Source organism: Centropristis striata, chromosome 21 (assembly GCF_030273125.1).
Source record: "Centropristis striata isolate RG_2023a ecotype Rhode Island chromosome 21, C.striata_1.0, whole genome shotgun sequence".
NCBI classification, from domain to species: domain Eukaryota; kingdom Metazoa; phylum Chordata; class Actinopteri; order Perciformes; family Serranidae; genus Centropristis; species Centropristis striata.
The window spans coordinates 16,541,858-16,569,084 of record NC_081537.1 but is presented as its reverse complement, the minus strand read 5'-3'; the positions used below and the strand labels follow the sequence as shown (position 1 = coordinate 16,569,084).

The following is a 27,227-nucleotide window of genomic DNA, read 5'->3' as shown; positions in this document are numbered from 1 at the left end:
AAGTCAAAGTCAAGTCACAAGTATTTGTAGATAAGTCCAAGTCACAAGTCATTCAGAACCAAGTCAAGTCTAAAATATATCAGAGCAAATCTTGGGCCAAGCATCAAATCATTTGAGGCAAGTCCAAGTCAACCAAGTCACAAATAATTCAAGACAAGTCACAAGTAATTTGAGGCAAATCTGAGTGAAAAGTCCAAGTTTAAAGTATATCAGAGTAAATCTCAGGGCAAGCATCAGATCATTCGACAAGTCCAAGTCAAAATCCCAGCTAACAAGTCCTAGTTAAGTGCCAAGTCTATCACCGCAAACCTCAAGTAGATAAAGACAAGTCCCAGTTCAGTCTCAAGTAATTTGTGAAAGTCTGAAACAAAGTTTCAAATTTCTGGAGACAAGTCATCTTATAAATAAATCCCGGTTCAGTAACAAGTCTACCAGGTTAAATTTCATCAAGTCTCAACCAAATTGCAAGTCAAGATGCAACATATCAGGACTGCTGAATGTCCATTAAAACAACACAGTATTTAAAGTGAGACCAATTTCTTTCAATGCAAAAGTATAATAATTAAATATTGATTTGTGTGTGGGTATGCAATGCTTGCCTCTAAAAAAGAAATTCTCGGATTTTACCAGGTAAAACTTGAAACATGAAAGTTTAATGTCGTCAGGATTTTGGAGGGTGAAATATCAAAAAGCCTTAATGAAGTCTCAGTGCAGTCAAGTCCAAGTCAAATTTCCTTTGGGTTTTTTCAACTTTTTATTTTAAAATATTTTTCTGCAGAGAAAACAGCCGCCTGGATTACCACAAATTCAAAATCTGCCATTGCATTCTCACTGTGTGACGCGCCTCAGACTAGTAAATGTTTCAAATTAAAGGAGAACAATCAAGTACATGGTCAATCATAATTTATTCTTATGCTAAAATGTACAGCATTTTAAGTGACTGACAAAAGGAGAAAAGTCATAAATACAAGAATGTCATTCTGTCCGATTTTTGTGCACATAGCCAGATATTTCCCCCCCATTCTTACCAGCAACTCTGTACAGGTACAAAGGCTACAAAAGAGCAATATAAACAAAAACACAAGTACAAGTTGCGTTTTACATGCAATCCATTAGCTTAGTTTGGTCTATTCACAGGCTCTATTCTTCTACACTTCGGTAAAATATAAATCCAACATTTTATAAAGATAGAAAACAAATCTACAGATGGAATGAAAACGTAGCTTTAAAGGCATTATGTAAAATATCAACTTTGGACTAAATTTATATTTTCTTTATTGTTATTCATCGTTATAATCATTTAGTTCTTTTTAAATTCTGCCACACTTCTGGACATTTTGAAATGTTTTAGAATTTTCAGGGTACAAACACTGAGATATGCTTTGTTATTTTTGACAGAAATCAGTCTGCTTTATTAAACAGAAAGCTGCCTCAAGGAGATCTGTTACAAAAGACTTCAGAATTATACATACATAGCAATAAAACCTCTCAAACCGAACAGAAAACAGGACTAAGTTTACATTTTTTTACATTATTAGAATTAACAAAATATAGTTTCATCTTTCTCCCTGTGGAGGGAAACCTAATAAAGGCCAGATATCTTTAAAATGGCTTGCTATTAAGCACAACACTTGTACAGTACTACTCAATGCACTGTCACTAACAGAGACTGAAGCATGCTAGTTGTCACTTTACAAAATAAGTACAATAATTTAAATATACAAAGGCATGAGTATAGTACAAACTAATTGTCAGCACTGTTAGACAGGTACACTGAACAGGTTCAAACAGCCACTAACTCCACTTGTAGCAGGCACATTAAATGGCTTCATTTGAGGCTGCTACACGACTGCAAGACCACTGATGAAATCTCTACCGCTGAGCTCTGAACCCACCTGCTCTAAAGACACATCAGAGACACTAACACTAATTAAATAGATTTTCATCGTAATGATGTAAGGCTTCCCATCTGGAGAAACAAAAATACTTTTTAACATTAGCTTCAAAGTTTACTCGTTGATGAAAAATTTTGCATTCTTTCCAAGTGCTGCTGCTGGTTTTTAAGTAATAACAAAAAGACACCAAAAAGAAAACAAAAAAGGCCAGATCAGTGCATCTTTAAACAGCAAAATGCACGTGAGAAGGACCAGCTCAGTCCTGCGGAGAGTTACCGCCTGATGAAAGGCCCTTTCAGGGACTGCTTGGACATGCCTGTGTTCATGTAACCATGGTGGCCAGCTGGAGTGTACACCATGTTGCCATGTGGTGGAGCCTGCATGGGCTGCTGGGGGTATGGCTGTGTTCCCATCATGCCCATCTGCATAGAGTACTGGGGTGACTGGTTCATATAGGCATGATTGCCATGATAGCCGCTGTTCATCATGGGCTGGCTCATGCTGTAGCCGTTCATGGCGTTGAGGGAGGGCATGTTCATGGAGTTGACATTGTAGGCCGGTGCCGGCATGATGTTCACGCTCATGTTCATGCGTGGCATGGCGGCCAGCGTCCTGGATGGCGCCTGCATGGCCACAGTCTGTGGCGACCGGGCATACATCTGCTGCTGGTGGTGCGACAGCGGGGCAGACTTGGAGCGTGCCGAGATGTGACTCTTGGAGGCCATTTGGGGCTGGATTCGCTGCGACGGTGGGATGCCCATGTTGCGCTGTAGCATCATGGGCGGCGGGGAGCTGAGATTCGGGGGCGGGGTCATGGTGGCCTGCACCTGTGGGTTGGGGACTCGATGTGGGGTCTGGGACAAGGAGACCAGGCTGGAGTGCTGAGAGGACAGCGAAGGGGTGTTTGCATAAGATGTGATGGGGTGTGAGGCCGAGTGGTTGAAAGGCAGCGAGTGAGGGTGGTCTATGAACGTGTTGGTGAACTGCTGCAGTTTGGCCAGGCTCAGGCCAGACGACTGAGAGTAGTGCCCGCTGCCGTACTCCCCCTGGTGGTTGATCCTCTCATAGAGGGCGAAATTTGGGTTGCCAGATTCAGGGATGTCTGCCAGCTGCATGGTGGTGGTGAAGTTGGTGGGTATGGCACACTGCGCCATGGGCTGCTGCTGGCTGTGCTGACTGTGTTGATTGTGAAGGCTATGCTGAGCGTGCTGATTGTGCTGGCTGAGCTGATTGTGCTGCAGGTGGTGATTGTGGTGGTGACTATGCTGGTTGTGGGGATTGTGTTGACTGTGCTGGCTTAGCTGATTGTGTGGACCGTGCTGATTGTGTTGGCTGTGCTGATTGTGTGGGCCATGCCTGCTGTGGGAGTTGTGTTGACTGTGTTGGCTGTGTTGGCTGCGCTGGCTGTGTTGACTGTGCTGGCTGTTGCTGGGAGGCCTCTCCACCACCACGCAGCCCTGTGGCGACTTGACATTGCAGTGTGGCGGCGAGCTCAGGCTGTTCTGCTGAATCATGCCGCAGCTGCCGGGGTTCACGGCGGCCATTTGCTGGCTCACGGCACAGCTGCTCTGGGCCAGGCCACTGGGGGGGATGCTGCCGTAGGAGCAGCTGTTCTGGGAGGGGCCTGCCCCACAGATGCTGCCCCCCATGGTGGAGTCGTAGCTGCTGGGATTCTCGTAGTTCTCGGTGGTGCTCTCGATACTGCCCAGATCGCTAAAGCCGCTGTCCACAACCTGCTGCGAGTGATCCGACACTGACGGCACGTCCATCATGGGGCTTGTCTCCATGTTGTGAAGCGAGGGCACTGAGATGGCACTGTGGTCAGGGCTGATCTGAGTGTAGCCGGTCTCAAGGATGGAGACCGCCGGGCTGTTAACAGACCGTACCGACTGGCTGGGATGGGACTGCGCAGAGGAAAGTGGACTGCTGTGGTCTGACTGGGGGCAGTCATCCAGCGAGGTGAGCTGAGGGCTCTGAGCCACGTGGGTGTAGGTCTGCAGGGTCCTGCAGGGCTCCTGGCTCTCCACACAGTCCTGGAAAACATTCTCCCTCTCAGTCTCCTGCGTTAGCGACTGAACAGCCTGAGCCGTCTCTGAGTCAATCTCTGTGCAGACTGGGGGATCCTCCCTCAGCACGGGACTGAGCGTTGGCCTCTCTGCAGGCTGAGGAGGTGGGTTATCCGGACAAGGACTGGAAGTGCTCTCCTCCTCTGACTCAGAGTCTGCAGGATTATCAGAGTCTACAGCTGCTACTGAAGCGACTGCTACTGCTTCAGGTTGTGGCGTTGCTACTGTTGTTTCCGTCACTGCCTCCTGGATGCTTTCTGCAGCCGTAGCTGGTTCCTCTTCACTGCACGTTACTGTAGAAACCTGCTGACTCAACTCAGAGTCATTGTCTTCTTTTGGATCTAAAAAAGGTGGGGTGCATTCGGGCACTTCTTTCGAACTCTGTTCCGGCTCTGCTTTGCTGTTCTCAGGTTCTGCTTTCTTGCTATGACTGTCATCTTCATCATCTGCATCCTGATCCTCTATCTGAGTTCTCTGCTCGTCCTCCTCATCGTCCTCTGCATTGTCATTCTCCAATGATTCAACACCCACTGCGCTGCTGTGTTCCACATCTTTGGCTGGGGAGTCCTGCCCGTGTTCACCCTCTTGCTGGTTGTCCTCAGGTGGTTCTGGTGAGTCGTCTCTGTCCTCAGGCCTGGGGGACATGGCTGCAGGTGAGGCGGCAGGTGAGGCAGCAGGTGAGCACACCGGAGAAGCCGCCGGCGATCCTTCAGGAGAGCTCGACTTTTGGGAGCCATGGTCGACAGGACTTGGGGGCTCTGAAAGCAGCCTCTCCAGCGTTGCATCAGGACTAGCCGAGCCTCTGCCAGCTTTGCTGCCCTCGTCAGCGCTGACAATATCCTGGTCTGGTTCCTCTTTCGCTTCTTCAGTGTGAATATGGTGCTGCTCTGCCTCCATCGGAGTTTCGGGGGGTGTGTAGAGGTTGAGCTTGAAGCCCATCTTTCTTTCGTTCTTAAGCCTCCATTTAGGAGGACCGCGTTTCACTCCTTTTGGCCAGCCTTTCTTCCGTTTCACTGGACGGGGTCTGCTGGGTCTCTTTGAGAGAATGTCAGCTCCTACAGTTTGGGAAAAAAGGTGAAAAATAGTTTAAAGTTCTGCCAAAGAGATACCACTTTTTGAATTTTGTTTTTACAACAAGCAAGATGCAAATACCTTCATTCCAGTGTTCAAGATTGTCTTTCTGTGCATTTTTCTCCAGCCTTGGGCGACCTCTCCGGCGTTTCATTGGTGTAATTGGTGTCTTGTCCTCCTGTTCCTCCTCCTCCTCGTCTTCCTCCTCTTCTTCTTCCTCCATCTCGCCCACTCTGCAGGTGCGCTCCAGCAGGGGCATAGGACGCTCATCCTCGGAGTTGTCGAACGGCTCGTTTAGCACCTCTGTTGTCTCAGAGATGGTTTCTGTTGTTACACTGCTGTTTATTCTCTTTCTTTTACGCCCTCTCTTCTTGAGCACAATGGTTCTCTAAAAACACAAATAAAACAAGAATGAATGAAAACAGAATAAAAGCTCTGACAGAGTGGAGTAGTTTTGTAAAGACTGAATACAAGGGCAGGAGGTGGAAGACCTCCATGAGTATAAAGCTGAAATTCATTCAGGCTTTTGTGCTAAATGCAAAATGTTGAAACCACACTGAGACTAAATGTTTGAGCAATGCAGCCTGGTGTGGAAAACCACAAATGAGACAGGCAAAGTAAGCAGAAACCACAGTCTATATTTTACATTCTCCAGTTGTTTCCCACCGGCTGCCTACGACTCAACCGCTTTCCTCTCCGAAATCCTTCACAAGAAGAATGTGAAATCAATACTGTAACTAATGCACTAAATAAACTCCAACAGCTAGTGTCGTTCTTTTCTGGTTTCTATACTGTTTTTGTTGAAAAAGGTCTCTCTGACATCATGCAGCCGGCTGTAATATTATCTCCAGCACAAGGGGGCAGTGCCATATAGACGGAACAGATGTGAGAAGCACAGAGGAGGGCAGTAAATTAACCATGACCATTGACAATAGTACAAGGTTTAGCCTGCACAGTCTCGACACCAGCAGTGAAAACACAATCTATTATCTACAGCTGCAGGCACACAGGGAGGCTCCAGATGACAGGAGGAAGCGACTGAACCCTCCACTGAATTCATGAATATTTATCAAACCTTTCCATCTCACCAGAGTACACAACATGGTCTCTAATGAAGGAAAATATCTAATGATATACATATACTTTGTCCTAGAATAAAACTCCAGACAATCAATGAGATAATCCCACCAGGGGAAAATAGCTGCAAAAGAGGCATGATTCACATCAACAAACAATAAAAGTCACCTTTCTCTTGGCTGCAAGCATGGCGTGGGCCTTTGTTAGGATGGGTGGTGAGCCATCTGAGTCTTCATCATCGTCATCGTCATCAGCTTCGTCATCACTCACTTCCTGTGACTGCTGGATGCGCCTGGTCCAGGACAGCGCAGGCCGGCGTTCGTAGGTCCTGAAGGGAACCTTACAGTGGACCTTCGTGAGAGGTTGCCTGCTACCGTGAGTCATCATGTAGCCCTCCCTCTCCTCCTTCTCCCAGCAACTAGCCTGCTCCTTCAGCCGCTCAGCCTGGTAATTAAACAGACAAGACGCATTATCTCTGGGAAAAGCGCACGCACAAGCTCCAACATCTGAGCAATGAGGCTAATGGGAAAACAAGAGATTGGAATTAACATCATGACAAATGAATCACTGCAGGTTTCTCCTGATAATAAGAGCAGAGTCCTGATTGGATGTCTTCCCGTCATGGAGGAAACATTTCCGTTAAGCAACCGTGGAAAGATTGCATTTCATGGAATATTCAGCACTATCAATTATGTAGTGAACTGATTTAGGGCAATTTTGCACAACATTAGATGCCTGCTGACAGTGATAATGCTTTTCCCATTAATGGCCTCTATTTGAACTCTCCAGCTAATCAAACAAACATCCAATAATAGCACTGCAGACAAGTGTAAACAAACACTAGTGATTGAATAAGGAAACTTACATCCATCTCTGCCTCCCTCTCCTCCTCAGACAGGACAGCGTTGACAGTGGTGGAAGGTGTCCAGCGCAGGGCGTCAGGATCCACCTCATTCCGACGTGGGCTAGCCCTCAGGCTCTCCATGTGCCTCTGAATCAATCGCTCTCTTCTGATTAACACAATCCTAGGTCAGAGTGAGAAAAGCCCATGAGTTCACGTCAACAAACGAGTGAATCACTAGTTAGGCTAGACAGAAGGTGATGTGTGGTTAAATGCGAGCACAAAGACACGCTCTTTGGGACAGCAGGTGCTCCGTGTCCTTGGGGGTGCTTAACCTGACTTACTTCTGTCAATATTCAGCTGCATTAATGGATACGCTGTTAAAAATACCCGCTGGCCTGGATAAGTCAGACAGCATACAGAAGCGGCAGCACAGGCTGAAGGAGACTGCGGCTCGGAAACTGACCTGCCATCCTGTCTGTCAATCATGCCGAGCTGCTGGAGAGTAGCGGCGATGTCATGCGGACACATCCCAGTGGCCCTGCTTATTCCTTTAACACTGATGTGTTTATCTGGGTGCTTATAAAGGTACTCCAGTATGACACTTTTCCAATATGCCAGGTAGGATAAGCGACCCAGATCTGACAGCGGCTTCTCCGGGGAGCCGGCTTGTCCTTCTTGCCTGGTGAGAAGGTAACCTAAAAAGACAAGATTCAAACAAAAACAAAATGCTTTAGTCAAGCTAGAGGCTGCTGCTGGGTTATTTCAGATTGCAATTCAATCCCTACACCCCCTCCCTTATGGATAACATATTCATGTAAGGATGTGACACCAAACCCTGGTTGGGATTTCACCTTCAAATAGTATAAAGGGAGGCGAGGCAATCAGTTTTCCTCTCCTTCAACCTCTGTCAGAAGCCATGATACATGCTGGCAAGGGCAACAAAGGAGGTTGAAAGAGGGGAGTAAAGAGGAAACAAAGCGACAGAGCGAAACAGAGAAGCAGCTGGATGTCATTGCTCACAAGAGACTGCACTTAGGAGAGATAACGAACAAGAAAAAAAACTAATACAAATATGTATCTGTGTGTAATTAGTTTTATAGCGGCCCTGTCAAGGGTCATCCATTATGAGCGGCATGAAATTAATTAATGCCTTTTAATGTGCACCCACTACCGAGAACCAAACAAGCAAATCTAATCACCAAACAGTGAACACATAATATTCCAGTAATCATGACAATATTCATTACTAAAGCTAAGAAGAGGAGGCTGTGATAACAAACACTTAGCGATGAATATTCAAATAAATTAATTGAAAAAAGTCATATTTCATTCTGTGTCACTTAACAAGTATATTATCATTAATAAACCAAAACAATAGAGCTGCTCTGAGTCCTTTGAATTATGATTTGAAAGGGAACATTTTTCACACAGGCACCCGCTAATGCTCCGCGCTCAGAGCTACCTGAGACAAAGTGTTCCTCTAATACAATCCAATATAACAGAAAATCTTAATCTAAACAACTTCCAGCTCCAAAGCTATATTTTCCAATAAAGCCTTCAAAGAGCTCAGAACTCAGCTGTGTTCAATCTCCCTTAATCCCTGTCTTTGTTATCAGCACACTCTCAATATCACAGATCCTCTTGCATCTCTGTGTCTCAATGGCTCCCAAAGTGAACAGGAAATCAAATGCTCCATTACCGCCCGCCCTCCCTGCACTCGCTCCGTTTTCCTTCTCCTCATCACACACAAACTCGGCAAAGAGACAACGCTTCAAAACAATAAAACGCCTATAATGACAAAAAAAAACTGCCTGCCTAAACACAGAAATCCACTCAAGGCAGCAACTGTTTTCAAAAATGGACCGCAAGGCTTTAAATATTGTATGTGCTGCATTTACTTGACTAAAGCAGTATCTACACCTCATCACAAGTCAAGACGAGAGAATTGGGGGCATTATCTATGAAAGAGCTCTTCAGGCTTAGGTGAAACACTTTTGGCCATCAAATAATGTATGCAGCCTGAATGTTATGTTTCTCACTCCTAATCTTCTGTGATTGCCTAAGCACTGTACATGAATGCTCTTGATTAGGCTACTTCAAAGCCCTAACCAAATAACAGCACCTTGCCACAAGCTACAAATTCACCCCTTAATCTCAAATTGTTTGTAAAGACCAATGAATTTAAAAAAAACTCAAGTCAGTGGTCTAAAAAAGCATTAAGGAACTTACTGAAATCAATAAGGAACCTTCCAAATCCTTGCCTTTGGTACTGAGGCATGATCATTATGCAGGAGACATTGTACTTCTGCTGGCAAAGCTTTTCCTGAGGGAAGGAGAAACAGATCAAGTATGTCAGAGCTCTGCTGAAGCTGGCAATTTACTGCACCTGCCATTGTCCTTGTCTAAAGCTGTGCACATGCACGTGCACGGCAAACACACAGGGTGATGAGCTTTCACTAAAAACTATCACTCGGTTTTCAATTTAAGTTACAACACATGATAATTATCTTTTTGTTGGTTAATCTGTCAATTGTATTTTGATTATTTGATTGATTTTTTATTTTCTAAAATGTCAGATAATTGTATATATATATATATATATATATATATATATATACAATTATCTGACATTTTAGAAAATAAAAAATCAATTGTAATTGTATATATATATATATATATATATATATATATATATATACAAGACCTAATATGTGTATTTAAAACAGGGTAAAAGGTCAATTTATGACAGCTTTGGCACACATCCACAATGTCGGTGCATATGCAAAGGGGATATGACATTGACATTTGGGATAATGAGTTACTTAAGTCAACCAAATATATAACTAGTCATTCTTAGACATTTTAATGAGGAAACACATTACAATACATATTATATCTTTAAACGGGACAAAAGCAGAACATCCCACACTGTATTAGCTAGAACTGACTAATGTTTTGCATTTTTCCCTGCCTAATCAATTAAATGACTCATCACCGCCGTGACTATTCAATCTATGTTACAAAAATGGACAAATTACAGTAGGAACGTACTGTATTAGTATCACCATGCAAAAATGAGGTGCGGTGTTCCTTCATTTCCCTCATATAATCACTCTGTAATTCTTACCTTGGAGAAATAGCCCACAAGATGACAGCCTTTCTCATCATTCTTTGTAAGTATGTAGAAGAGGAAAGGCTCCACATCATAATACAAGGTCTTGTGATCCAGGAAAAGCTTGGCTAACAGGCAGAGGTTTTGGCAGAATAGTTTGCTGACATTTCCATCAACCTAAATACGGAATAAAAAGACCAAGAGGACACTGTTCAAACAGTTCCCATTTTCCCTCCTCCTCCCTGAACCCATTCAGTGGAATCTCATGCAGCATACAGTTATTGCTTTATTGCTGTAAAGGGAAACTGACCTCAAATACGGAAAGGTCGTCCTTTCTGTAGATTTCATTGGCTGGTGGGTGGAACCAGCCACACTTCTTTGTGTGTCTCTGGAGAATGTTTTTGCTCCTCATGTACTTCAGACAGAACTCGCACAGATAAAGCTTTTGTAATCTGACAAAAAAGACAAAAGAAAGAGCTGCGGTTTGTACTCCAGCATGAGAGGCTTTGTATTTAAAGGACATGGAAATAAAATGCGACTGAAGTAACAAAGAAACTGGCATTATTTGTTGAGTAAAAGCAACCTTACCTTGAATATTCAGGAGGGTAAGGCGACGAGTACCAGGTTTGAATCTCATACTTCCCGAATTCAATGAGGGCAGGGCATCGCATGGAGTCTGTGTTCATCAGAGATCCAGTTCTCTGTAACAAAAAAAAAAAGATTAAATAAAAGCAAATGGATAAATGTGGTGACCTAGATAATTCTATCGTACAGTGTCTCTAATAACCAGTCCATAAAATGGTATTGTGGCAAAAATTTCAAATCAAGATTGCAAAATCACAGTTCTCATGTTTAAACGAAAGATAAATTAAATATGACCGAAATCTGTCACTAGTAAGATCTTAAATACTCAATCATTATCTGGGTTAGCTTCTGATTCACTGGTCAGAATAGCAAAACATTAAAAACACATAGGATGAACATGACATTTCAATTTAACCCATCTTACTTTAAAAACTTGAGTGCTAGATATGGCTGATATACCTTTCCATGCATCTATTTTGTCTTTGTCACCCACAAGGCGCAAATCTATTTGAACATTCTACCACTTCTGCAAATTCACCTCACTGCCAGTAAGAATAGTTCAGATGCAAAACATTTGCAGGGGAGTATTTTGCATTTTCGTGTCATGTATTTGCGCCTCTGTTGTGTTAATGCCTTAAGACTACAAACAAATGGTTTGGAAGTACATAATAAGATACCTTATGACTCAAAAATTTCAATTTATACAACAAATACTGGAGGTACTGTGGTTAAAAAATGTCATTTTCATATTTTCTGGGTTTCTGATTTTAGCAAGAGATAATAAAAATATTGAAAACAGAAGCTGATTGCTCTTTTGTTACATTATACCTGGGTAAAAGTTTGGTACAGGATAAATATTTTTTCATGCAGAGCTGCTAAACAAAGGATGATGGGAATACAAATATCATTGAAGCAAACTTTATCTGTACTAAACTCTATCTTAAGAATACTATTTGAACAATATGTAAAATATTGGAAGGATTTGACGAAATATCACTATTATTAGATGTTACTCCTCAAAAATGTAATTAAAAAAGACCTGGTTTTGTGATGGCTATGTCACCCCCCTTCCTTATCTTGAAACTATCAATAAAATGACATTTGCAACCTGCCTAGTTGCATTTGAGTTTCTGTATAAGATACTTCTCCAGTTTTCTCACCTGCACAGAGAGTTCTTGTACATGAGTGAACGTCTCAATATCCTCCTCTGTCACATGGTCTCTGGACATGGCTGCAAAGTCGGCTTGGGCCTCCTGCTTCACACGCAGCTCCCCGTTGTGGCCTGTTTCAGGCACAATAACACAACATCAACACATCAGATAGCACATCAGCACCGGCCTGTTTGAAGCAGCCGTGGCTGAATAATCTCATAAATGCATTCTATGCAAATGTGCTTATACTGTGAGTACTGCTGCTGAGCCTGTTTGAGGCCGTGTCTCTGAGGAATTTCATAATGTATCATCTTTGCATGTTTATATGAAAATCCCTAATGTAATGAAGTGAAACTAAATCACTCTAATTGCGTAACCGCTTTCATGTGCTTAGTCATCCACCAAGACAGTTTCCCATGAATGAAGAAGCAGATGCAGTGAAGGGAGCGAGTGTCGACATGAAAAGCAACTGATGTTGGAAAGCAGGCAGTAATTTTATGAAAGACATCAACACCATGACATAATCGCCAAAACAAAAAGCCATTATAAGTGGACGTGATGTGTCATTAACATATTTATGGAAATGTTCTGCTGGGGTAAGTAGTGTTTGTGCAGTATATTGTTTAGAACTACTTGAAAGATATATCCATTTGTTTTTCCTATGTGTTATTTCTTTAAACTGTGACTTCACTCCTGAAGACAGTGAAATGTAAGGGTTACTGCTCTTCTGGCTGTAATCATCATGTCAGCTCAGAGTCAACTTGGGTGGGTGAATCACTGGGTTGTATGTGTCTAATGACCGCTGGAAGTGAGGTTGAGTGGAGACAGTGATTTCAAGAGTGAGGGTGGGATGAGGAAGAGCGCTGACGTGACTACAGCCTCTACTAGGTAGTGATCACAATGTGCGCACTACTGCAGAGGGTCAAGGACAGAGCAAGGAGCAACATGAGGGAGTTAGTGGGCCATGCACTATGACAAAAGCCAACGGGCGAGAGGATGGAAGCCACGTCAACTCCGCAGCCAAGTCAAAACGCAACGAAACTGGGTTAAGAAACTAAAATAATTCAAATTAGGCAGAAGATTAGTAGTCTGTTAGGATGTTGAGGGTGTCTTCTCAAAGAAAAGATTAGCTCTAGTCTGTAAAAAAAATAACTGCGAGTATCAAGCTTTAAAAAAATGAAGAAGAAGCTTAAAGGTGTGGAGACGCAGGTCTTGGCTGGAGTTTCGAGCCTTGCTTACCATGATTATTCTCAGGCTTAATTCTTCCGTCTGTCAAGTCTCCCTTTCCTGGTGAGGGGGCTCCCTTCTGAGGGCTCACTTTATACCTCAGCCTGCCTAGTGTCCTGTGCTTTTTAAGGAAGGGGTTTCGTTTGAAATGACTGACCATCTTAAATGGATGTCCTCTGGGTCGGCCCGGCCCAGCAGATGTGGAGTGTAACCTATTTTTATTAAACTCATTCTTTCCCAGGCGCTGGGGCCCCGTTATGGACGCATGGGGTGAATCCTGCTTATGGTGCATGCGCTTAGGTGGTGCGTAACAAGGTAGTCTCTTTTTCCGCGACTGTCCCTGAGTAGTATAAATGTGAGAGAGTCCGTCAAATAGTCCCTTAAGTTGGCTGCTATTGCAGAGACTACTCAGGGAGGGAACACTAGACTGGCTGGAGGAGCTCTGTGGCGAGTTAGCAGAGGTGGAGCTGCTGGACACCTGCGAGGGCGGGCTAAGTCCCAGCAACGTGGGAGCGGGAGGAAGTGCAGAGGAAGAGGGGGTTATCTTTTGAGTGGCGTCAGCAGCAAAGGCAAACGGCTCTGGTGGCTTGGACAGTTTGGGCGGACCCTTGTCTCTAGAGCTTAACAGTTTGGCGGGCGAGTCTACGGCTACAGCTCGCGAGCGACGGCCCACAGGGGAAGGGGTAAAGAATTTGGAAAGCCCATCAATAAGCCCTTTGGTTTTCTTGTTAACGGTGAGTGTAGCTGGGGTGGAGGTGGGCGTGAGGGGGGGAGTGGTGGTGGGAGTGGAAGTGGTGAATTGGGTGGCGTCGACCGCACAACAGGGGTCTGCAACAGCCAATCTGTCTCTGGCGTCCTTCACAGATGCAGCATGACCAGATGAAGGTGTGGAACAGACGGTAATCTTTTGACCCCTACCAGGTGACCCCCTTCCTCCAAGTGCTACCATGGAGCCGTCACCACTGGTTACAGACCTGTGAAGACAAGAAATTGTTGCAAAAAAGTCAGATGTCACCCCCGGACAATGAAATGTAATTGTAAGTGTATTTACTGAAGTACTGAAGTTACTACTAACATTGCAAATTAAGACTCAACAGACAAAGCGTGGGATTCATTTCTAATATATGATGCAATGTCATAAATTAGCCTACCAACAACATATGAAGTTATTAAACTTAGCTTCACCTTAAGCAACATAACATTTTGCAGCAATTATACAACAAAGCAAAAAAGCAAAAGAGAGTTGCAACACTGTGTACAATGTTAATAAAAACAGAATGCATTAAATTCAGAATGAGTGTATATATTCACAAAAAAATAAAGTTTTACAGTTTTGTACTGCACTTTGTACTGTACTGCATTCAATCAAATTTAGGTTGAAAAGGATTTGCAAATATTTGCGTTCAGTTTTTGAAAGCGTTACAACTTTTTGGGAATCGAGGTTGTATTGATCCAACAATGTAATGTATAATAATATGTTGGCTCCTGTAATTACTGCGGCACAATTGAACTTCTGAGAGTTCACACTTGTTACTCATGCTGACATGAACACAAATTATTGAGTAAGAAGATTTCACAGTTGCTTGTATTTACTTGTTTGCTCGCTCTGTTCTTATTCTGTGTAAAGGATAATTCTAGTGTATTACAGTTTGCATCCTCTTTCAGCTCTTTGACCATAAACTTAAACTGTTATGTTAACATTGTACTCACAATTGTAATTGCTCAGAAACATGCAACATCACACACAACAGTGGTTAAAAGGTGAACTAGAAACTCAGCCTGCAAACAGGCAGGTTGTTATAGTTTTACTGTTAAGATTATGTTTTTGGGGCAAGGGTTGTTTTAAATTGCCTTTTTGACTTTATAGCAGTGTCTCCATGTTCCCAGGTCTTGGCAACTGACTTGGAATACAGCTAACACAATGTTATTACCAATAGGTAATTTCCCTTTGACAAGATTAACCTGCTAATATTCAGATTATTGCACACTTACATTCTTTGTTTGAGCTTATTTCTCGGCCTTCCGATTGGCTTTGCATATCGACGTTTGATCTGATCGGCTTTCTTGTGCAGCAGTTTCTTCCCATTCTCCTTCGGCCTGCAGACTTGGCAGATCCAGGTACCTGGAGGGTGTCCAAACACAGAGAGTACCATTTGAGTGGGTTCATCAATTCAGAGGACATACAGTACATTCATTTGAAACATTTCCTTTAATACCGAGCGCTGGCGAGAATCCCACCAAGCTCACAATGACAATCAATTACTCAGCACAAAGCGAAAATCCATAAGAAAAACATTGGGTCAATTCTCTGTCCAGTGAAATAGACTTTGTGTCAGCTTGTTGAGCAAAGCTATGTGACTTGTATGAATTGCCTGCCAAATGTCCTACTACAGTACGTGCACCATCATTACAAGCCTCGCTGTAGGGTCAGTACTGTAATCCAGAGATAGCAAATCTCCCTGGGGATGCTGGAATAATTTGATATGCATGCAAAGCTTCTAATAAGCCATCGCTGCCTCTGTGTTTGCTGAGTGACAGCCCCAAACGGCCGTCTGTGAAGAAAAGGCTTTGAATTGACAGCGGAGAGGGAAACAGAGAAGCCAGACAGTGTAAACACCTCACCTTTTGGCATTCTTGAAAGCGGCGGGTCGCAGCATTCCATGTGAAAGCCTCGATCACATGAATCGCAGAATAGCATCTCATCCTGAAAGGGAACAGCAGGCATGTGTAAGGGATGTCCCTGTTGCATACATGTAACACCCCCTGTCATTTAAAGTCTTTTGGAAAAATAAGCCCAATTGTGCACAAGAGAGGCTTTACAAATCTGAGGGAAAACCAACAAATCCTCAGGGATGCACAAAATGGGATCTACCTGCAAGGCAACAACACAGATAATGGTGTGCTTTAAAATGTATGCAACATTATACTTACAGCATTTTTCCCCTGTATTCGACAGGAGCTGCAGGTTTTGCATTCAATACACTGCCATCGTAATCTCTTCACATTTGAGGTTAATTCGGGGGAAAACTTCAGACATGATGGATGCCCTTCAGAAGCAATCGAAAATGCATATTAGCACAACACCAGCATTGACTGTGGCACAGAGACAAGGCTTTCCAGTTATTCACACAGTAAGGTTAAATATTAACTATTACATCATCGAAAACAATGGTGAGCCTGTATGTCCGCAACACTTCTTTCCCCCCTGCCACAAGTTGTGTCTAAAAACAGTATGATCAAACATCTGAGCGGCTAATTACAGATAATTTGATCTTAATGAGGCAGAAACAGTAGCAGCACTCATTCTAATGGAAGCCGATCCATGAAAGTCATGTAAAAGCTTGCCTTCTCCCTCACCCGGCTCCCTCTCATGGTTGTAAAACAGCTGTTTTACAGTGAGAGCACAATTTGTGTACACTACGAGCGGTTAATGAAAACCACCTCGACGCTACTTAGTCAAATTTGAGCTATAAAAATGTCACCAGGAGAACAATTCCTTACGGCATTTAAAATAATTGTTCAAACATAAATGACTCCTTGGCAGAGGTAATTTTATGGGGGGTTAGCAGTTTTGTCTGGAACAAAAGAACAGTAAAGGAAATGCCACCAATCTGCAGAGGGAAAAGGGTTGATCTTTGATCCTCTGTGCCTGGTGCGCTCTATAAGAAGAATCTGAATTGAGCGAAAATGACTTGGGTGATTTCAGATTCTAATGGCCACTTATAGAGCATCTGCCCTTCTCAAGCCCACTGAGGGTTGCAAGCAATTTGGATCCCTTCAGCCACTCAATTTGAACATTGTTCTTCCAATAAATCCCTTAAAGGGAAGTGGAAAATGTGGAACAAGAATGTGACATCTGCCGAACCGATGCTGCAAACGACTGCCACAAGGGTTGGGTGATATGAAAATATGCTGTATACTGTCAGATCACGGTATAACAATTTTTCTGCAACCTTTATACCAAGGTAGCTTTGATATATGTGGTTGTATAAGATTATTGCAGGCAATTTTGCAAATCAATGAGCAGGGATACTTTATGGAAGTATTGGTTTTGCAGGCTTTTGCATAAATGTGATAAAGTACAGTGATTTTTATCTTGTTATACAAACATTTGGCCAACTGGATGTCCGGAATATGCTCTATATCATGATATAACTCTGTAGCAATAAAATAATTACATTTATTTTTATTTTACCCTTTATTAACCAGGTAAGACCCATTTAGATCATGGATCTATATTACAAAAGAAACGAGCATAAAAAAGCAGGCAACAATAACCACAACAAAACATACAATAACGTGTCAAAATATTAAAATACCCAAACATAGTTACAAGTACAAACAGATATCACAATTGTACCTTTAAGACCTTGAAAATCAGACAGAGACACAAACTATCTAAGTTTCTTTGTTTATCTTTGTGAAGGCTATTCTTATTGAAATAGAGGGCTGGGTGATATGATGATAAAAATCACCCAAAATTATACAAAAATGTCTAATGTATACATTCAATATCGTTTTTGTTTACCATGCACATCCTGGTGAAGCTCGAGTGAACAATAGGGGTGCTGTTTGGCTTACATGAAGTATGGTGTATACGAAAATAGGTTTTACCATGTCATTATTTCATATAGACTACTAATTATTGAATTACCAGAAAACATGGTCTATATAGTGTTATTGAGATACAAAATCACCTTTATCGAGATAGAAGACTTGCTCCCAGCGCTAATTCTGAAATTGCCACTTATTAGATAAATTCATCAATATTAATGTTATCTTTCATAGAATTACAACAATATCATGATTTAATTTCATATCTTTATATAATGTAAAATTCTTGTGGCACAAATTAATGATCTGGAATAAATTAAAGTTAAAAACTAACAAAAATTAACATTTAACATGACATTTTGCATATATGTAAGATCTTGTTTTATATTGAACAACTACTCCTATAGGATAGGTTTTAACTATATTGCCCACCTCTATTACTAGCATACATTCACACTGTTGCTTGTGAGCCTTTGCTAACATACTAACATACAGTTTGTTCAGACTACAGCAGCTTGTGAGAACATCCAAGGCGACTTACCACTGCTCCCACAGTCTGCACAGGACAGCAGCTCTTCTGGCCGCTTGTCCCGATTTGACTCTTTCGTTCCAAGACAGAAACTGCATATTGGGATGGGGTCGACCCGGAGCTGGGTGGGAACACAAACAGAGACAAACTGTTTAAAAAACAGAAATGGGCACAGGCTGTGTATGAAGTGCGTGAGAGCCTGTTTGTTTTCAGACATTTTTATCTTGTCAGGACTTTTGGGATCACTATAGACTTGCTGGTTGCTGCTGGTTAATGCAAGACGATAACACCACCGTGTGATTTAATGAAATGGCCACAAAAATATGAACTACAAGCATAAGCTTGGAGAATGAAAAAAAAGGAGTTCTCACAGACTAGAAATGAATAATAAATGAATCTTGTCCTCTGAGATATTGAGATCCACCTCTTTTATCCATTACATCTGAATGGTTAAGTGATCTTAGTAATCATAGTTTAAGGGCTTAATCCAATTCTTAAAGCTTCCACTCCAGTCTGAAAGGATTAACCAGCATGTAATCAAATTACCTCAATAATAAAACATGCTCCCATTGTTGCTGCCATGATCCACTGTAAATGTTGCAAGTCTCAGAACAAACACTCATTTAAGAGCTTACGGTTAAGTTCAGAAGAAGTAAAATATGAGCTCAAGGTTTAAGAGGATTTCCCCATTGATCACTCAGAATGAAGCGAAGCTGACTTCACAAAGGAAGACTTAGTGTCATCTCTTCAGTCAAAATTTGACCAATCTTTGGCTGGAATCATGAACAACCCCACAGTGACGTGGTATGACTTTCATAAGGTGCCCCTTTAAACATGAGATTATATACACAGGCCTCTGGAGGAGCATCAAACAAACTGCTGCCTCCTTCCTTGCTTGAGAGGAAGTTCTTAACGGAAAATAACACTCACAGGGTGTGACCATAAATAACCAACCTCATCATCAGTTTACACACTAAGGCCTCGTCAATTGACTGGAGCTTTTGAAGGGCACTCTGGGGATGTCCATAATTAGTTCCTGGTTTCTATGACGCAGATAAGCATCCTGACCTCAACAAAATTTGCGACCTCCAAATATCTATCGGTCCTGACCTCCCCCTGACCTACAGTTAGAATTAAGGGAGATGTTGTTGTGATTTTGTTTTCATCTGTCAACAAAAACAAGACAGGAGCATCCTTTTCAACCTGTCACAGCATCCAAGTGAACCCCAGGGGGAAATGCAGCAAGGACACAGTGGGGATTTGGTCATTGTTCCTGGCTGTTGTATCAATTAGTTGTTACGGTGAGGGGAAGCAGTTTACTGCCACATCAATGATTACTCTATTTTCCAACCTGCCAGGTCAATATTTGAAAGCAGGCACTGGCATTAGAAGCCGACTGCTGCTCACACAGCTGTGATTATGGACATAAAAACACTGAAATGCTACTGTGTGATGAGGCTACACCTGTAGAGTACAACACAGTGGCTCCGAGGTAATCAGTGATCGTCTTATTGTCTTGTGTTATGGAAGACAAATACAATAATCAGTTTAAAGTTAGGCAGGTCTGCAACTGGAAATGCTTTTGTTCGACAGGCCTAGTTCAAGTTTCATAATCTAAATGCACATAATCAGTGCTGAAACAATTATTGGGTTCGACAAAAACCTTTTCGCCGACAATTTTGAGAATTGATATATCACTTAAGTCATGAATCAAGTTAAAATGCCAAACATTCTCTGGTTTCAGCGTGTCAAATGTGAGCATTATTATGTTTTTAGATAAATTCTAATTGGATATATGTGGGTTTTATACTGTTAATCAACTGTCAGACAACAGAACCCCGATGAAGAGGAGCTGTTTTATAACCTCCAGCCAAGCTGGAGGTTTGATTTGTTTTCTGTTTGTGTGTTTGTCAGTAGGATTGTGGTAAAACTATTAGCCTGATGTTCATGAAACTTGGTGGGCGTTTGTTGCATGGGCCAAGGAAGAACCCATTGAAATTTGGAGCGAATCCAAAGCAAGGGGCAGATGCATTCATTATTTTTTACTTTTTTGTTTTCATTGCAGATAGGAAATTTGTACCGCATTCATGTGGTGTTGGAATAATTGGAATAAAAATTTTCTCTTGGAAAATTCATGTGAATGCCTCCTCAAGTCTAAACATTTTCACCGCAAGACAGGGCATGGCCTTGGAAGAGGTCTGTGCCCCCACTAAAAAAGCGGCCTTTTAGTTCTTAATATTTTTCAGGCATTACACAGACAAATAATTGAAAAGATTAAAACATAATCTAACAGTTGTTAGTTGCAGCCCTACATTTAACCCCATTGTTTTGTTAACTGGACTACACAAAATTTGACAATTTAGCGCTCATCAAAGTCCAATTTCATCAAGTTCATCACATTTACTCAGAGCAGAGATAAATGGAGAAATGTTATTTTGTCCTTGATCACAAGCTAGTCTGTGTTAACATTGCTAAAGGATGCAGCCGAAGGCATTTGAAAACAAGGCATCAGTGTTGTGTTTGCTTCAGAGTTATTACTGCATGAGTATGTACAATAAGTGCATGTGCATCTTTATCATGAAATATCATGAGGAACAATTTTCTTGAGAGCCTTAAAAGTAAGATTTTGGTCTAACAAACATCATAAATGTGATTTATACAAGGGAATTATAGATACAAGCCAGAACATTAATGTAAAGAGTTTGAAATTAATAAGACATTAGAGCTAATATGCAGCCTGTGCATACTGCTGATGAAATGCTCAGAGCTGATAGGCAAGCTTTTTTTTTAATAAGTCTTCACTTCATAACATAGTCTCTGCTATGAAGTCTAATCCAGAAACTGGAGAATTAATTTCCATCAGGAATATTCTTAGGCCTGGTGATTAAAACCAATAGCAATTTGCAATCTGCCACAGCACAAAAATGCGAAAATAGAGAAACAAACACAGCTGAAGAGATGCTGATGATTTACTTGGGGATTCTAAATTAAGTACATTACAGGAAATTATGCTGCTTCAAAAGAGCAGGCTGTCCTGAGTGAGGGGGTGGGGTCCTATTAGAAAACTGCTGGTAGAGAGAAAGAGAGAGAGAGAGAGAGAGAGAGAGAGAGAGAGAGAGAGAGAGAGCTCAAGTGGTTGCATAACGCAGCAGGAGAAAAAAAAAACTCATTCCTTGCCTTTGTTCCTGCCAGAGTCTCTTCAGAATCTAATAAACTCTAAACCAAGACTGCTCTTTTTTTTTTTTTTTTTTACCTCAAAGTATCTCTTATTCTCAACACACACACACTTGTGCTTCAACAACTGAACAGGCAGAGATGTCTCATCCTTTGAAGTGAACGTAAACCTGGTCTGGGCTAGGTGATGTCATCAGGCTGGGAGCAATAGGTTGAAATGTTCCAAATGGAAAACAGCAGGCCCTCCTCAGTTATGAGAACCATCGCAGGACACTGTGTCTCTAAACAGTTCTCAGTTTCACTTTTGGCCTGACCACAGACACAGTCACAGTTGTGGCTGCAGTATCAAGGTGTCGCTTCCTGATTATTCATTGTGAAACTGGTGGTGAGCAGGGTGACAACTCTATAGCCTGATGCTGCTGCTAGCCACTTCAGCTGCACAACTTGTGCATAAACTATTAGACCGCACTTCATCTTGAAACACCATCTGCAAAAAGCCCTCACAACAAACTATCAAGATGACTGTACACTGCACTTTAGGGCCATGCAATGAAAACTATTTTCCATGAAACACACTCCTGTGCTTGATGGTGTCTTAAAATTGCAAAGCAAGAACAAAAGTGCTTTTATTTTACAGACTTTTGTCTGCAGCGTGTGTTATAGCTAAGCACCAATATTAGAGACTCAATCTCTACACTATAAACCAGCCCTAAGGTGCCAAAAGCGGCTGAAACAATGCAACCTGGAAGTTTGTTTATATGGTTTTATTTCCTCTCTGGGGCATCTCTGTTAGCACAAAGGTCATAACAGTTGCATGCAGCCTGAGAATATTCTGTCCTACCACACATACTTCAGCTGCCATTTCCCAGCACTATTTGTGACGACTAGTTTATGCTCATGGCCTTGTAAATTACCAATAAAATATCCCAAATGTTCACTGATGCTTTGCTACTCACAAGACAGCCAGCCACATCCCTTAAGGTCATTAGGCTAGAGTTACATAACCTGTGGGAAGCCTACAGCAGACTGCCTACCACACACTGTCAGCATGACTTTCTGATTATCCAAGCTCTCATATTATGGAGACCAACAGGAACATAGCCCCAAAGGGATGCACTCTAGATGGCGTTGTTTTGACCTGCCAAGCTAGAGTCCCACAATCAGAAAATTCCTATCATGCAAATGCCTCTCAGTGGTGACCTTTCAAACTTCCTCCTATGAAATGACATAATGGAAATGCCACTGTTTAAGTTCCAAAGAAAACAGCAAAACAAAGCTTTACTACATGTTAGAGCTGTGTAGGAAATCAATAACACATTAATAACAAGAATATTTTGGCAGAAATGTGTCCCTTTAGGGTAACAGCAGCATATTCAGCTATGACTGTAGTCCAGGATAACATAGGGATGAAGTGAAAGAGTGAGAATGCAGAGGCCAAAGTGTGTGTACCTGGTCTCGCTCATGGGGCAGGAGTGTCACAGACGACAGGACCAAGGGGGAAGCACTTGGACACCTGGAGCCCCTTCCCTCCGCACTGCCATGGCTGAGCTTATACCGCGGGCCATTTTTTAACAACCTGCCATTGTTAACCGACCGCTTGGCCGCCAGTCGTAACCTCTGCCGGAAAGCAGGGTTATCAACAATGTTTGAGAGGTCATCCTGATTCCTCAGATACCTCTCGATGTTCTTTAGTGAGGAGCCATGGGTATCATCCAGGCCCTCGATGGCCCTCTTAAGTATTTTATTCCAATCAATATGGCGCAGATCGCTTGAATTCCATATAGATTCCTTTGATGGCACAGACACGTTTGCAGGCGGGATTGATCCAACTCTCCCAGGATTTCCTGGGTCCTTGTAGGAGGCGCTCCCCTTATTTGTAACCTTGAGAATAGAGCCATCATGAACACTTAATTCCAACTGCTCAAGGACGGTCTTCTTGTCCAGTCCACGCGATGTGGCCACCGCATGACAAATTCTCTCCTCTGAAGGCCTCTGCTTTTGCCTTTTGATTTTCTGTATTGCTTCAAGAATCCACTCCGTGTACAGAGGGTTTGCAAGTTTTACCATGGTTGAACAATTAAACTCACAAAAATGTGATCCATACAGATTCCCCCTTTCTGCTGCTGAACACTGTGTACATCCACATCCTTAATAAGGTGAAAAAGTTATGTTCCACGCCAGCATCCACATTATGTCTTCTCAATCCTGGGTATCTGACATTGAACTTCAGGAAAAGTTGGCACGAGTAAATTCCACAATGGTAGTTACCAGCTGACCTGGAGCTTTATTTATTTAATCCCAGGTCAAATCTAAAAAGGAAAAAAAGAAACAACAAATTGGTCAGATACATTCATAGATAACAATCTCTCCTGTAATAGCTGGTTATTTCCTCTTATTAACATTCTATAACCTAGGGCAGTTCTTAACTAAAGAAATTCCTAATCTACTAACAATTATAGAATTTTGTAGACTAATCTGCTGATTTAATCTGTAAAACTCCACAATACAAATAAAATACAAAAACACCACATTAATTATTGTGTTTACAAGAGAGTTGCTAATACGTTTCTTGAAAACAAGCCACATAGCATGAAAAAAAATCATTAAAAATTACTATTTGATTAAATAAATATTAGTCGACTGAAACCAAAACAACCAATTAATTGCCTCCAGAGATGACAGCCTTACTATAAACTAGCTCTGTCAAAACACACAGGATATAAAGGCCAAACCAGAGGAATGCTGGACGTTTTTAATTCCTGAAGTCCAGGAGATTTTGGTTCAAATTTGTCAACTTCGTATGCATTAATTTCTCGACACAAGTTTGGCTATCAGTCAGATTTTTCATTTAAAAAAAAAAAAAAATACAAGTATGAAGCTGCCAGGAACCCAAAATACAAACAAATGACATAGGTTTCTATGGAAATGTACCATTTTTTTCCTCCACTATTTATAAACACAAAACAGCAAAAAATAAGGAAATAAATAAATAACTAGAAAAACATCAACAAGTTGTCTATGTGCATGTAAATTAAAAATAGTAATAGTTTAGTACAAAGAAAATTCACATTTTAAAAATAGTCTAGAAACATAAATGGCACTTTCAACTGGCTTTCTCACCTTGTCTACATATGATATATAAATTAAGTCACTGTAAATAAAACATGCTCAGTATATTTCAATAAATAGATGGACTCCAGAGGGTTAAAGCACACAGGATATAAAGGCCAAACCAGAGGAATGCAGGACGTTTAAGATGTGTTAAAACATGAGAAACAGATGGATAAAAACAGATGCAGGAGCTGTCATGGTTGCTATAGAAATTGGAGTGACTTAATCCATAGTCTGGCACCATAATCCACACACCAAACCAGATGTCCCTTTCAAAAAAGAGCCTATTTTGTCAAAGTAATAAGTTTTAGCAATATGACAGCCAGCTAGAAACTTCTACCGAGTTCTGGAAAAGTATAACACAGTCACCTCAACGGATTTTCGGTTTCAGGTTTCGACATTAAAAAACAAGTTTCTCAGGCACACAATTTTACAAAATGTCACCGTAAAATGTCTCAGGGTAACACACAAGACGTGGATACAAAACACACAAAAAATAGAAACCATACGTTTAAAAGTTTAACCGTTACGAGTCCGCACGTTACTTTTGACAGCTCGACGTCCGCAGCGACAAACTGATCAGCGCGAGCGTTTAATGACAGATGTATAATCAAAGCTCACGTCCTGACAGCTGCCGTTAGACGTTAGAGGCACGTCTACAAACAACCACGAGCCGTTTAACGGAGGAAGAAACCGGTAATAACTACGTAACAAACCTAGAGTTGTTCCGCTGAGTTGAGCAGACAAATGACAGTGTTGCCAGCATTACTGATGTCACCTAAACAGTCGCCATTTTGTTACAATGTTGTAGTTTACATGAATCCGACATGACGCTGATTACAATCCAATGGAGTCTCATTAAACCTTACCTACACTAATGTGCCCTCCCTAGCAACTTCAATATTGGCTGTAAAGACAAGATCCGATTTCTGGTTTGATAAAGCACATGTCAATCTTTATGTATGAGCTCACTCCAAGAGGCACGGCACTGGCTGTATGATCTGTCACTTCACTCAATTGACCCGCCTCTTAAGGTGCCTTCAGTGATGAATTGATATCATTTACCTCCAACACTCATAATATGTGAACTTACAGCTCTAAACCGCGGCGACGGGACATTATTAAGTCATAAATACACTATAACAGGCGTAAACTGGCTGAGTAACGATTAAACGAGATAAATATTTAACCTCATTTGCAAAGCGTTTAACGCCGGCCCACCTTTACTTAGATTCCTCCTTGAAACAGTTGGTTACACTTGAAAGTGATTTGGAACATTTTAGACTTTAATTGGCTGTTTGTTAAATCTATCATTTGTTTGCATAAAAACCTGCAAAGGCGCTAGCGCTCATTTAAAGAGGAACACATTTATTTATAAAATAAATAAATAAATAAATTCCAGGTAGCATATTCAACACTCCTGCAGGCTAAATGTGTCTAAGCTATCGCCTTTTCCCACCTCTTTATCTTCCTCCCCTTTTCATTATTTCCCCGAGAGGAGCCGTAATTCTCCAGATATTTAACATTTAAACTATGTGACGTTAAATTGGCGGCGATAAATAAATAAATGTTACGTTAAGCTAAAAAGTAGCTCGCCTCCACGTCTGCCAAGCGAAATTATAAACGTCCTGTGTTGCGCTGTGCAATGATGGCATGACCTCTTTATCACCATTAACTATCAAATATCTGGAAAAATAGTGAGCCCTGGAGGGAAAAAGATGTTCAGGGGGGAATACAAGTTAACACGACTGCCGGGAGAGTAGCTCCTTCATCACTGCTTCTCAATTATGTATCGCTAGTTTCTTTAGCTCCCATTTCTCAGCTTCAGCTCCGCTCTCGTTTTCCATATTTTATTAGGAAATGATACACAGCCTCCTTGGATTTTCACATCGTTTTGTTAGATGTTACGCAAAGCGACCTACCTATCTAATCTGCAGCCGCCGTGGGCGAGAAAAGACACAACAAATTAACGCCAAGTTTCATGCAAGGATGAACATATAACTTGTATGAAAGAAAAAAACGAGGGCACAGTGTACCGTAAATATTTGCTGGTAGTTTACCTCTTCAAGTTTTTCCCCCCCTTGGATACTCCTCTTCATTATCGGGGAAACGTCGAAGGATACATGTGCAGCAACATATCCGAGCGATTTCGTGGGATTTGATCTCTTGAAACGAAGGCTGAAAAGCTTGCGCCGAGACATGGAGAGGACCTGATAACAACTAATTGAAAGGTTAATCTACATAGCAGCCTGTGACAAAGTGGTACCCTCCCCCTTCTTCTTCTTCCACTGTAGACATCCCTACTTCAGTGTAGTGGAGCGGACCGTCGCCCCTTTAGTGCGCTCCTACAATGATATTGTCAATTTCACTTTTTTCCCCCCCTCCATCAACATGTCCAGTGATGAGCCAGGAGGAAAATTTTTTTTTTTACACTTCATATTATTTTGACGGATTAGTCTCGGCAGGCTACATAACACTTTTATGTCATAACACCCTTATTAACATTTATTCCCTATGGGCATTTTTAAACTTCCATTTATGTGCAGTAGATATAACATCAAATGGGACTAATTCTGACATGCATTTATATTTTTACATTATTTCATGCATTGGCCAATACTACTACTACTACCCAGGGCAGTATAGGATATCATACCCTAACACAATAATCTGCTAATTAACTTCACCATGCCCTAGGAAGAGCAATAGTTGTTAGCAATAATGTAAATCATTAAATTTTCAGTCTTTAGATTTGCACTCCCCTCGCTCAACTATTTAGCAGCATTGGAAATGCCAGAAAGCTCATTTTTCATGCAGTAATACAGATGTAA

At 41.7% G+C, this 27,227-nt stretch overlaps 1 protein-coding gene across 4 annotated transcripts; it reads right to left on the bottom strand.

Moving 5' to 3' along the window:
* Nucleotides 1–886: 886 nt before the first annotated feature.
* Nucleotides 887–26,716, bottom strand: kat6b (K(lysine) acetyltransferase 6B). 4 transcript variants are annotated; one of them, XM_059324342.1, is made up of 17 exons: nt 26,457–26,716; nt 22,735–23,594; nt 18,124–18,232; nt 15,960–16,075; nt 15,651–15,732; nt 15,021–15,150; nt 13,041–14,002; nt 11,811–11,932; nt 10,654–10,766; nt 10,376–10,517; nt 10,081–10,242; nt 9,183–9,276; nt 7,417–7,648; nt 6,975–7,134; nt 6,278–6,553; nt 5,114–5,420; nt 887–5,016 (listed from the first exon to the last, which is right to left on the bottom strand). In XM_059324342.1, the coding sequence occupies exons 2-17, from the start codon at nt 23,350–23,352 to the stop codon at nt 2,168–2,170; spliced, it is 6,474 nt and encodes a 2,157-aa protein (XP_059180325.1). In that variant the 5' UTR covers nt 23,353–23,594; nt 26,457–26,716; the 3' UTR covers nt 887–2,167. The 4 variants fall into 4 exon arrangements, with proteins under 4 accessions (XP_059180325.1, XP_059180328.1, XP_059180326.1 ...); XM_059324345.1 differs by having other exon boundaries at nt 13,947–14,002; nt 26,457–26,712; XM_059324343.1 differs by lacking the exon at nt 26,457–26,716 and adding an exon at nt 25,113–25,383.
* Between the last annotated feature and the right edge of the window lie 511 nt (nt 26,717–27,227).